This window comes from Staurois parvus, unplaced genomic scaffold (genome assembly GCF_062004578.1).
Source record: "Staurois parvus isolate SC_StPar_1 unplaced genomic scaffold, SC_StPar_1.0 ptg000175l, whole genome shotgun sequence".
Taxonomy (NCBI): Eukaryota; Metazoa; Chordata; class Amphibia; order Anura; family Ranidae; genus Staurois; species Staurois parvus.
This window is the reverse complement of record NW_028317971.1, coordinates 15382353-15395711: the sequence shown is the minus strand read 5'-3', so window position 1 is coordinate 15395711 and position 13359 is coordinate 15382353. Positions and strand designations below refer to the sequence as shown.

Sequence of the window (13359 nt, the reverse complement as noted above, 5' to 3'; positions counted from 1 at the left end):
AATGAAAACCCAGTGTTCAAGGTTTTGAAAGCAATCTTTTTTCCAAACGTATGTTAAAAGTAAAACATAATTACCTACGTACACAAACTCTTAACCTTTTTTTTTAACCTCACAACGAAGGACATTTCAGCTTACATTACAAACAGACATACCAAGTACAGAGAGCTCTGGCTCTATGTCCAAGGTCCTTACAAGATCACTGATGTTTGCACTGTGATATGGTTTAACAATACCGACTTCTCAGTTGCACTACAGTACAATTGTGTTCAAAATTATTTAATTGGACATTAAATTAGCAACAGTTTTCTATTGAACAAGAATGATGAGCCAATGCATGAGATGGGCAGTCAGTCAGTCACACAATATTTGGTGGATTAGCCAAACATTCGATGAGAATGGATATAGAAATGAGACTCTCCCTGCTCCTTTAGGTGTTTGGAGCATTTAAATTCTTTTTCCTGGCATGCTGTACATACCCTGCAGGAGTAAAGATTCTGAGCAGTACCCACAACAGGAGTGAGAAGAGACAGAAAATATCACGGAAAAGAGAAGATAATTAAGAAAACAGTGAAATAGTGAGGATTCCAGTGTAGATCCCAGTATTTTTACAGAATACAGCAGCTTGTTAAATATTTGGAGGATAAATATGTTCAACCAAAAAAAAAAAATCTTTGAATCCCATACATCTGAATAAAAATATGAACATGTTTGTAAAACATTTTCTATAAAGAAACCTTAAACCAACATAAAATGGACTGAAACCCAACCAGGATGGACCACTTTGTCACAGGTCATAACAGGTAACCTGGCTACTGCTGCTGCTTGTCATGCATTCCTAAATTAAAATGCATAGAAACATAGAAGAGTGACTGCAAAAACAGACCAAGTGGTTCATCGAGTCCGCCCCATTTTGTTTCTGTTTATTGCACTTAACGCCATGCAAGATTGCATTCAATTTACACTTGTTGTTGCCTCATATGCATATGAAATTCTTCTATATGATTCTCACTGTTCAAAAGAGCACTCCTAATAGCATAATAAATTATTTTTGTACAGTTCAAATACTTTTCCAAATCAACCTTTAAATTACTCCAAGTTAACGAACAAACAGGCTTACTGACTGGCTACATTTCCCTTCCCATCTGCTAATGCACACCTATTCAGACTAAAGGAATGCTAACTTACCTACTAAATGTGGCCTTCTCATTCTTGGTGTCCATGGTGAGTCTGATAGTTTCATGTCCAGCTCCAGTGCTGATGGTTTCAGTCACTATATTAGTTTTTTCTTCCTCCTCACTGTCTGAGCCACCAGAAGAACTGCTATCTGAACCAACAACTGGGGCTTTCCTGGCTACACACACATTCCACACGCAGGGGGACGCAGCACTAACTGAAAAAAGACAAAACAACCATATTATGAATTCAATGTAAACCTTTCCAACAAGTACAATTTGGTCAGGTAAAGAGAAACAAAACCCATTGATTTAATGGTTTCCCAAAACAGTTACATTAAAGGCATGCTGTAAATGTTAAAAGCCACATCTGAGTGTATTATCAACCAAACAGTGTAACTGATCACATGTGCAGCAACATTACAACTGCAGATCAAACAGAAGCTAAAATGGTCGCTTTGCTGGCTTTAAGTTAGTTTGGCCTTAAGTTCTTGCTTTAACTTTAGTCTAAGAATAATATTACCAGGTGGCACAGTTCTTAAAGCTTTTACACCAGGATAAGCAGACTTCTCTTAAAGAGAAACTGACATTCTACTGTAAGAAACACCAAGCAAGCAGGCTTTTATTTCAGAAGAGACATGCAATTGTTTTTTCTGCAGTTAAATGCCCCTGCCTGCTTACTGTCTTCTCTGACGCTGTAAACTCACGCTTACAGTGCTGGGATTATGGCCTCCTGCGCAGGAGTGACATCATCTACTGTCAGCCAATGAAGAGGCCTAAAGACCAGCACTCAGAAGAATATACCGGCACAGGATTGTTGGACAGGTGTACATTAAGCCTTTAGTTCTGCTTTAAAAAAAAAAAAAAAGTGACAATTACAGCTGAGTCCAATGAAATGTGAAAATATTCCTATAGCTAACATAAGGATCCTCATACTTATGTTAAGAGTATGTGAACACACTGCAACAAAGGTATAGTTTAATACAGGAAACATTTCATATCACCTATATTGACATACAGCTTTGTGAAAAATAAACGTTTCATTTTTTGTAATGTCTCATTCTGAAATCACATGACTACTCAGCATCCTTTGGCTCACTCTTACTAGCAGTGGGGGCATGTCTGACACAACACACCGAGAAGGTAAGTACATTGTCGTCCCTGACACGTGTGTCTGCATTGCTGTCCCTGAAAGATTAGTCAAAATGCTGGGCGGCCTTCAGTCCTCCCCCACCTTCAATGTTCTCCAGCCCCTCTATCTTCAAGTCCAGGCACCCCCTCTCCACCTCACACACTGCAACACCCTGCAGTGATTCCAGCAGACAGTCTGGCCATCCTGCAGCCTTCCCCACCTCAAATCTCTTGCTGCCAACTCATGTCTTCAGGTCCTGGCAGCTACTGTTCTCCACCTCACTGACTCCATGTCTAAGGCTGGGAGTCAGTGATGGTAGTTGTCAGCTACTTGCAGAGTGGGAAACCTTCCTATGTGACTGTGCCCTGACGTGTTCTGTGCTATGCAGGATGGAGAACAATCACAGCCTCTCACTGTTCATTAGAAAAACTGGGAGAAGACCAAGACACGTGGATCTGTTTGTGCCTATTAAGCTGCATCCTGACTGCCCTTTGTGTGTAAGGTGGATCACACACAGGGGAGGAGTACTTTTCCCATCTGTGTGCACTAAACCTAGGATAGGGAATTAACAGGTTGTTGTGTGTGAGGTGGAGAGAGGCTGGCAGAACTTGAAGGTTGATTGGCTGGCTAGTAGGAAAATGGAGATCTGCAGGCTGGCCAGCATACTGCCTGGTGTTTCAGGAACGGCAATGCACATTGTCGTGTTTGAGTGGACATGGCAGCTCTGAGTACAGGGAGATGCACAGCAATGCGCATAACAGCATAATAAAACAAATATTTCCCATTAAATTATTTGTTAAAATTGTTACCCAGAACTTGCAAATTTACATCCACTTATGCTGCTGGCTCCTGTGGACAGTGTAGTCCCCAGCCAGTATGTTAGGTTGGAGAACTTGTATGTTGTTTAGGAGAACTAAAACAAAAAGAAGCTGCAAACTCAGCAACTACTACTAAACAAAAAAAATAAATAAAAAACAGCGGGTTTAACATCAGTATAAATATCTTTTAACATCTTTATTTTAGCCTTGTGACTCATTTTGCAAATCTCGTGCATTCATTGAAAAGGAATGTCACTTCTTTTTTCTTTTTTTCTTAAATAAGCATCTTTATTCTGGTGTGTTAGCTATGTGTATTGAAGCAGTGTTAAACACAAACAAAAATAAATTATATTGGTTTACCAATTCTTGTATATGGCGGCTGCATTGTTTTCATTTAGGCGTTATTTTCACCTGGTGATCCTGCCAGTAAGCGTTATTTTTTTCACTTCTTTTAACAGACCAAGCTGTCCAGCAGAGGTTTTAGACAAATCATTTAATGCTATCAGGGCTGCTTACAAAAGGTCAGTTTTTATTCAGTTCAGTGTAGAACCTTTATCACAAAAAGGAAAAAAAAAAATGTTGCTGCAACTGCTTAAAAAGTGTTACCTGAGAGTTCAGCTTTAATTTGTTAGTTCAGTCCATGAAAATCTGCTAGTGTATCTAACACTACCCATTGTTCAGATTGACAATGTTGCTGTCCAAAGATGTCTCCGTTGCTCCTCCATTCAGAATGGAGACACCCTAAGACAGGAAGCGTGTTACTGGCAGGACCACCAGGTGAAAAAGAGAAGAAAAGACTAAAGAAAACGCATGCAGCCACCTCATTTAAGGACAGTAATCTGCAATATTACATTTTTGTTGTTTGGTTTTATACCGCTTTAGGCCTAATACTGTATATCACATACTGTTATAATATATAACCATCTTATATAAAGAAAGCCTGCTTTCAGAGACTGTATAGGCTGCCCTTACTGATACTGATCTCTTTTAAAAATGCAAGTTGAGGCACAGACCTGAAATGCTATGCAGATCAGAAGTACTGACTTCACTGATCTGCATCTCAAAGTATTGAAGTCAGTCTATTTACATGGAAGCCAGTAATGCTAGCTTTCCTATTTCTTTCAGGAACATTATTATGGATGTCCACTTTGTCTGCTAAGGTGAATTAAGCTTGTCGTTCAAAACATGTTTAAATGCCTTTACAAAAAGCACACTGTGTTGCCCCCTATGGGTATAGCAGCAAAGTGTGTTAAAACCTACCTTCCAAAAAGGGCTCCCTTTCAGTTCAAAGAACGCAAGCCTAAACTGCATTAAAATGAAGTCTTCTTAAAATCTAAAGCCTGTGATGGCTCCGCCCCATGTTACTGTAGAGAAAAAGCAACCTGTGGGACCAGCACACCCTAGTGCCACAAGATGGGAGCGCCGCCATGTTCCTTCTGGACGCACATGTGCACTGTGTACTGTCTCCTGTCACAATCGATTAACTCATCATAGGAGACATGAGAGCGTACACACTGTGCATGTGCCTCCCAAAAGGAAGAGGATAATGATCCCTCCCGTAGCACTAGGGGGGCAGTGGTCCCCAATGGACCCATACAGTAATGGGACAGAGCCATTGCAGGCTGTGGAAGATTTAAGGTGGCTACTGATTAATGCAGTTTGAACTGAAAGTAAGCCCCGGCTGGAAGATAGGTTTGCTTTTTGTTAAATGTGAACTAACGCTTTAACTATGTGTGGAAAAGCATGCCTTTTATCATGCACAATCCACTTCTGAACATAAACATAGCAGACCACCTTGTTTCTAGCAGCAGGTATAAGCAATATCGAAGGAACGAGACCACACTTCATGGAAGTCCCACTGTTAGAGATGGCTGCAGACACAGTCCACGCCCATCGGCCACCCCTTCTGACATGTAAATTCAGTCTGCATATGCAGTAAAGTATGTGTTATACTCACTGTGGAACCTAAAGGGTTAACCCTCTGCATTGTGTAAAAATGCTGTTTGATCCTGACTTCTCTGATCCTGCCCTTCTTCCAGTGCCCCCCTCTTTTCTTCTGATAAGACTAGAGATGCACCAAAACATATCGGCCGAAAATAGCCCTATTGGCATTTTGCTGATAGGAAAAATTTAGCCGATACAGGAAACTGTGTGTACTGCAGATGTGAGGGGGCGTCTGAGAAAGGCAGGAGAGGAGCAGTGTATACAGTGACTGGCTGTCACTATATGTCGGTGCTGGTTTTTAAATGCAATTACTGGCTTCTTTTTTTCTTCACTATAGTTCACAGAATTAGCTGTCACTTTCCCCCCAGCTAAAATAAACAAAGTTTCCTTTTAGTTTCTTTCCCCAAGTTAAAAGAAACAAATATTTCCTTTTAGTTTCTTTCCTGAGATAAAAGAAACAAAGTTTCCTTTAGCTCCAGAGAAAGTGATAGCTAATTATGTGAGTTATAGTGAAGAAAAAAAAAAAAAAAAGCTAGTAATTGCATTTAAAAATAAGCACCGACATATAGTGACAGCCAGTGAGGGAGCTTTTCTGCATACACTGCTCCCTCACTGTATACACTGCTCCTCTCCTGCCCCCCACCCCCTTCCCCCTACAAAGAGGACCTGTCACTCATATGCTATCACATAGGGGACTATTGGTCCCCTATGTGATAGCAATAAAATCATAAGTTTAAAATAAAAAAAAAAAAAATACATGAAAATAGGAAAAAAAAAAAAAAAAAAAAAAAAACCCCACAAAAATTAGCCTCCCCACCCCCACGTATGCAGACATTTCGGTTCGGCTTTTGTTCACATGCATTCTGAATTCGGTATCTGTTTCAGCACCAGAATTTTCATTTTGGTGCACCACTAGATAAGTTACTAGACATGGAAAAGGCTTATCACCTGGACAGCGGTTCTTGATAGCCACTCCGGAACAAGTTAGTCTCCCATTAGGTTTCATATGTAAAGTAATGGCTCTGTACTCGCCCTCTACCACCAGACCTGTTATGCTACTCAAGGGTGCCCCCTTTCCTCCTCTTTGTACAAAACCTATCTGCTATCTCTGCAAAAGCATTGCACAGAGCAGGTAAGCATGACATCTGTTAAAAAAAATCTGCTTTTACAATCACTAAGTACCTGAGGATCCATCTATCCTCATCTGAGGAAAAGTTATGCAAGCTGAATTACTTACTTTTATTGAACTCCACTTCCCAAAAATTGCAGTTCTGGTCTTCTGCGAAAAACTACTCCGGTTGGTGGAATGGAGCTATATAAAAACTGGACATCTGGCCCCAATTTCTTTACCTTGATCAGATTCTTCCGATTTTTCTACTACACTCATTTTTCTGCACCTTAGTATGCTGTCTTTGGCCAAAATTGTCAGCTCACATTAGGCACGATATTTTGGTTAAGCGTAGAACAGATGGAGGAGAAGGTCTATAACATAAGGTGGCAGTATTAACTCAGATGCTTGACTGTTTTTTCCATCAGGATGTGAAACAGTGGGTATCTATCGAACAACATTTGTTTGCTGTCCCTTTGACTTCCCTGCCATAGATATGAGCCTCCATATTGATCCTTGGGATGGTCACTTCCATTTTTGAGAAACTCACTCCTGTGAGTTTAGGACTTAGTGATATGGAGATGGGATGTCTCTTCGTTACCAGACCGCTTACGCTGCTCCTGGGTAATCTGGAATTACCCCCAGGGACTCAGGCCCCATGTTTCTAAAAGTGGAAGTCAGGTTCACCCTCTCTAATTTGTCAGGTGATAGATGCCACAGGACACTTTATCATGAGCTGGTTACGTCAGAATCTGACCGCCCAGGAAATTGCAAGTAATATACAGGGACCTGACCTTCTTTGAGGCCTTATACCTCAGCAAAATGGACTGCCCACACTGTCCATCATATATGGCATAGTTCTCCCAACAGTCATTCCCCCATCCACTGTACTTCATTAGGGACTTGGAGAGAAAATTAGTCCACCCACTCATGGCAGAGGGACTGGGAAAAATAATTTTAACTTATGTTTAAAATCAAATCTCTCAGCCCAGGCAAGAAACTATAAAAAAAAACAGCCAGGTGGTATAGATGCCCTAAAAAGTTGCATAAAATGTGGCCACACTTCTGCCCGCATAGTTGTGAGGACATGGGCACCATGTGGTACCTTTGGTGGTCCTGGCCATTGTTGACACCTTTCTGGGAAGCTATATTCCAACTAAGTGCCCAAATCATGTGTATCGAGTTCGCTATGATTTCTGAATTAGCCTTATTATCAGTGCTCCCCAGATCATCACAAACAGCCAAAAAAGGTTTGCTACATTTTCTACTCATAGCAGCTAAGTGTATAATACCCAGGCACTGGAATTCCTCTACAGTGCTCAGTATTACAGAACGGGTGATTGAGGTGAATCACATTATGCTTATAGAGGAGCTTACAGCGAGTATTCAAGAAAAATACTTTAAAATTCATGTCAACATGGTATGTCTAGATTGACTTCCCGAATTCAGATACTCTGAGATCATACCTGTGAACCACATTCTAGGACCTCGATGACAGTATGGTAGAGGTACTGGTGTTCCCGATCAGACTGGACCCTCTTTTTTTTGCCACTACACTTACTGTTTACTACACTGGTCTGCACATATGCTGAAGCTGAACTTTGTGCCTCTTATTCAGATTTAGATTCAGGAGAGCCTTCCATTTGAATCTCGTGAAAAAAAAAAGAAAAGAAAAAAAAAATAGAATATCAAATGTTTAAAATAAGAAAATGGGGGGAGCATGCGCGGCCGGCTCATGGATGGCAGCGCTTTGAAGGCAGCTCCGTCCATCCGCCAGCACTGAGCGGCACACACCGACCCTGGGGACCACAACCGCTTCACAGCCCTTCATGAAGGGTGCCCGCACCTCGGCACCTATGCCCCGCAGGAGGAAAACCCCGGGGCAACCCGGGAAGCTGACAAATTTCTTCCCGGCGGCAGGGCCCGGAATCCAAGATGGCGCCCGCAACAGCGCACAGGGAGACAGAGGCAGCACTGAGGAGGACTACAGGGCCCAGCATACGGATCCCAGACTGAGACAACAGCTGTACCCAGGGGACCCTGGTGAGTTGTCACCTCCATTGTCCCCCACAACAAGCAGCCCAGCCAAATCTCGGCCACGGTTAGATGATGACCCTTGGCCCTGCTTATCAGGCCCTAAATCTCCCAGCTCCAACACCACACGCAGCCTTTACCGAAATTGATGCGTTCCCTGCTTCAGACCAACCGCTGACAGAGATTTGCATGAGAAACATGCTCTCATCACTACGTCAGACCCTACATACTGATATTTCCACGTCGCTCAACCAAATTACGAACATTATAAGTCAACAAGAACGCAGAATACAGCATATAGAAACCAATATGGGAGATATCATAACGGCACATAATGATTTGATTGATGCTCACGCAGATCACACTTCGGAAATCGAACAAATCAACCTAAAACTAGCCGATCTAGAAGATAGATCGCGCCGCAACAACATTAAATTTAGAGGGATACCTGAATCTGTTACTAATGAGACACTACTACCTTATCTACAACAGTACATCAAGCTCCTCATCCCAACGATCCCGGACTTGGAGCTGGCGATCGATCGAGCTCATAGATTGCCCAAACCTTCATTTCTATCCGCTGCTATTCCAAGAGATGTTTTGGCCCGTATACACTTCTATCATATCAAAGAGAGAATCATGACGGCGGCCAGAAATCCACCGCCACTCCCAACAACGCATACAAATATTAGATTATATGCTGATTTATCAAAAGCTACACTTCTCAACAGGAAAAAAATGGTAACCATTACCAAGGCCCTCAGAAACCATAACATAGCTTACCAATGGGGTTTCCCCACGAAGCTAACAGTGCGCCACCAAGGCAGAATATTCCTGATCAAATCTCTAGAAGCAGGCCTAGACCTACTCAAAGCATGGAACATCATACCCGTAGAGTCGCAGGGAGCTGCACTACCTTCCCTCCAACATATGGAGACAACATGATTAACAACGCAGATCAAGATAAGTTGAGGCAAACTTATATTCACGTTCTTCCCCAGAGGCTTTAGTTCAATACCGAGTTACTGGCGATCGGCCTAGAACCGATGAAAATTGTTTTATGAGGTTACATCTGGCTTGACCCTTCTGATGGTCAAAGTCCGTTCAAACCCCCCACTTTTTCAGTAGCTAAGGAAGCTACTAGGTTTACTTGCATTTTGCGCAAGTTTTTTTTTACTATTGTTCTATGTGTCCCTTCCCTTCCCCTAATGTGGCACCACTAAGTATTCAACTTGAAATCAAGACCTACTTACCTTGAATATATATGGAAGACCAATTATAATCCACCAATTGAACCTACTCCGCATAACATTGTCAGAAACCTTTCTTCTCGCATATGGCCATACACTGAGCCACGATTCTCTCAAACAACACGCCATTTTAATATACACCTCAAGAAAAGACCATTAAATGATTAAAATCACATCCCTTAATGTACGAGGTCTTAACTCTCCCTTCAAGAGATCGATGCTCTCCAAAGAAATCCGGAAATCCCAAGCCGACATCTTCTTTATACAAGAATCCCACTTTGCCACAGGAAAAATTCCCAAACTACAGCTACACCGATTCTCCCAAGTATTTATGGCAACTGATCTTAAAAAGAAAAATGGAGTTATCACCGCCATTAAAGACTCTACCACATTCCGAACTATCTCAAACATAGCCGACCCGCATGGTCGTTATCATATCTTGGTGTGCCAAATAGACGATATCATATACACGCTAGTGAATGTATACGGCCCAAACAGCAAAAAACTGTCCTTACTCCACAAACTCATATCACAACACAAACAAGGCAGACTTATCATCGGAGGCGATCTTAACATTATGGGCAATCCGCTCTTAGATTCGTCTTCTACTAAAAAATCCACCAAGCCTGGCTTTAACCATTTCTTACATGAACATGACTTATACGATATATGGAGATGTCAACACGGCACTGAGAGAGATTACACCTACTACTCCCCTCCTCATCTTTCTTATTCAAGAATCGACAAGTTCATCACTGACAAATGGACATTACAACATGTGAGATCATCTATCATCAGTACCATAACTTGGTCAGATCACGCTCCAATCAGTATATCCTTAGATGACAATCCACGCTCAGCAATACCACCCATATGGAGATTGAACGCTTCACTACTGAGAAACCCAGAAAACCTGAAACATATCCTAGAAGCCCACGACCTTTTTTTTGAAACGAACTCTACTCCTGATATCTCTATCACTACACTTTGGCAAACATACAAAGCCTACATGAGAGGTATCCTTATACAATTGAATTCCCGCACAAATAGACACAGATCCCAACAAATTGACCAATTACTGACCTCTATCCGCGCACATGAAGAGATAAACAAAAAGAACCCAAATCCTTCCACGTCTGCAGCCCTAGCCCTAGACAGAAACAAACTATGAACCATCCTGCTCCACAATTATGATAATCTCCAAAAAACAAAAACCAAATTTTACGCACTAGGAAATAAAGCAAACTCACTCCTCGCCAAAATTGTTAAACAGAAACGACTTAAAGCTAAAATCTCCACAATTCAACACCCTAACACTCGCACCATTTTAACAAACCCACAAGACATAGCTAATGCGTTTGCGACATACTACCAAGATCTGTATAATATAAAGGATGACCCAAACACAATCCAACCAACAACTCTTTCCATTAGAAATTTTCTACAGAACACAAATCTTCCTTGTATCACTCCTCATCAACTAGAATCTCTCTCTACGCCGATAACACCCTTAGAGATTAAAAAAACTATAAATACTCTCCCCTTAAACAAATCACCAGGAAACGATGGCTTTATTAACGAATATTACAAATCACTAGTACCCAATCTTACTTCCCACCTAGCGACCTTATATAATCATGTCGCCACTTATGGGGAATTTCCCCAGGACATGCTACAGTCCATAATCACCACCATCCCAAAAACTGGCAAAGATCCCCAATTAGTACAAAACTATAGACCGATTTCATTACTCAATACAGACATAAAAATATATGCCAAAATAATCTCCCTAAGACTACTCCCATATCTACCTACATTAGTCCACCCAGATCAAGTGGGATTTATACCCGGGAGACAGGCCCCAGATGCTACAAGACGAATTATATCCATGCTGCATCACCTCGAGAACAAAACACAACCCTCCCTTCTCCTGTCATTAGATGCGGAAAAAGCATTCGACCGAATCCATTGGCAATTTATGAACCTTACATTACAAAAATTTGGAATAAATGACTGGATGCTTTCAGCGATACTATCCCTCTACTCCAAGCCCACCGCCAGAGTACTGACCAATGGCACACTTTCACAACCTTTCTGTATAACGAATGGTACCAGACAAGGATGCCCCCTATCCCCCATAATTTTTGCCTTACTTATCGAACCATTAGCAACTAATCTTAGAAATGAATCTAACTTTACGGGAATTAACATGTATCAACATGAGCACAAACTTAGTCTCTTCGCAGACTATATTATTTTTATGATTACAAACCCCTATAAATCAATTCATTCGATACGTACACATATCCGTAGTTATGCAGATGTTTCGTATTACAAACTCAATGAACCCAAATCATCTATACTCAACCTACATACACCTATTGATACTAAAAATCTAATTTCCAAACATTTCCCCTTTACCTGGGAATCACATAGCATACCCTATCTAAGGATAAAACTTACCGCAACCACTAGCCAACTTTACGAAACTAATTACAAACCATTATTGGAAACCATCCCCCAAGAAATAAAAATTCTACGCACAACCACACTATCAACTTTAGGTAGAGTAGCAACTTTAAAAATGTGTATATTACCTAAAATACTATATATTTTTCGGACGCCCTCTATACCAGTTCCTCATACCTTCTTCTCTAAAATTCAAGCTACGCTAAATAAATTTTTATGGAACTCTAAAAGACCCAGATGTTCCACAAACTTATTATTACGCCCACCCTCCAGAGGTGGGACAGGTCTCCCCCACCTAAAATCATATTACCAAGCAGTCCTCTTAGACCAACTCTTCTTTTGGTGGCACCCAACCGACGAGAAGATCTGGACCAAACTAGAAAACCCATTATGCTCACCACACACGATAACAGACATACTATACATACCCAGGACAGCCCTACCTAAAAATCTACATATACACCCATGCATCCAGGCTTCTTTAAATGCTTGGTTTGACTTTTCAGCCCTCAATCAAGCAAACAAGAGCAATGTGAAAATTCCCACCCCCTTTTCATCCCTACACTCCCTCACCCCCCACTTAAACATATCAATATGGAGCAGCCTTGGTATAACCCACATCCAAGATCTCTACACAAAACACAAACTAGACTCATTCTCCGTCCTCCAAAAGAAATTTTGTCTTCCAAACAAAGAACAATATACTTATTTACGAATAGCCCACTCTCTTCACAAAACACAAATACCACTTGAGATAGAAATTCCTGCAACTGCACAACACTTCTTCCAAAAGACACAATACCCCAAGAAAGGAATTTCGACTTTCTATTCACTCATAACTGAAATACAGTTCACTACATACAACTCTTCCTTACTCAATTGGGAAAAGAATCTCTCCCAACCAATCACTCTAAACACTTGGGAAAAAACATTCACTATCACATGTAAAGCTTCTAAATGTAGCTCCCATTGGGAGACTTATCTGAAAATCCTACACTAATGGTATCTGACACCAACTAAATTATCCCAATTTTACCCTCAACATTCACAACTCTGCTGGAGACATTGTGGAGAAAAGGGATCTCTCCTTCACATACTTTGGGACTGTAAATCTCTTAAATCTTATTGGAACAAGGTTTTCCAGATCATCTCATCACTCACAGGAACTCCAATTACTCCAAATCCCGCCCTAGCTCTTCTCCACATCGGAATAGACATATTCCCTGTAAAGGTACGCACTATTATCATCCAGATTCTAGCAGCTGCAAAAATTAACATCACCAAACTATGGAGATCCACTACAACCCCTTTATTATCCCGCCTCATTTCCGATCTCAATCTCCAATGCGAGATGGAAAGAAGAACCGCACTCTATAATTCCTCCTACCATAAATTTAAAACCCATTGGTCACGATGGTTAAATAATCCCAGT

General features: G+C 41.2%; 1 protein-coding gene across 2 annotated transcripts in view; it reads right to left on the bottom strand.

Moving 5' to 3' along the window:
* Positions 1-13359, bottom strand: part of PPP6R2 (protein phosphatase 6 regulatory subunit 2) — a 150322-nt gene that overhangs the window by 27601 nt on the left and 109362 nt on the right. The window contains exons 22-23 of one of the 2 annotated variants that reach the window (XM_089676975.1): positions 1186-1390; positions 477-494 (exon numbers count right to left, since the gene is read on the bottom strand). In XM_089676975.1, coding sequence (XP_089533101.1) covers positions 477-494; positions 1186-1390 — 223 coding nt within the window. The remainder of the gene's footprint in view (positions 1-476; positions 495-1185; positions 1391-13359) is intronic. The other variant, XM_089676976.1, reaches the window with a different exon arrangement.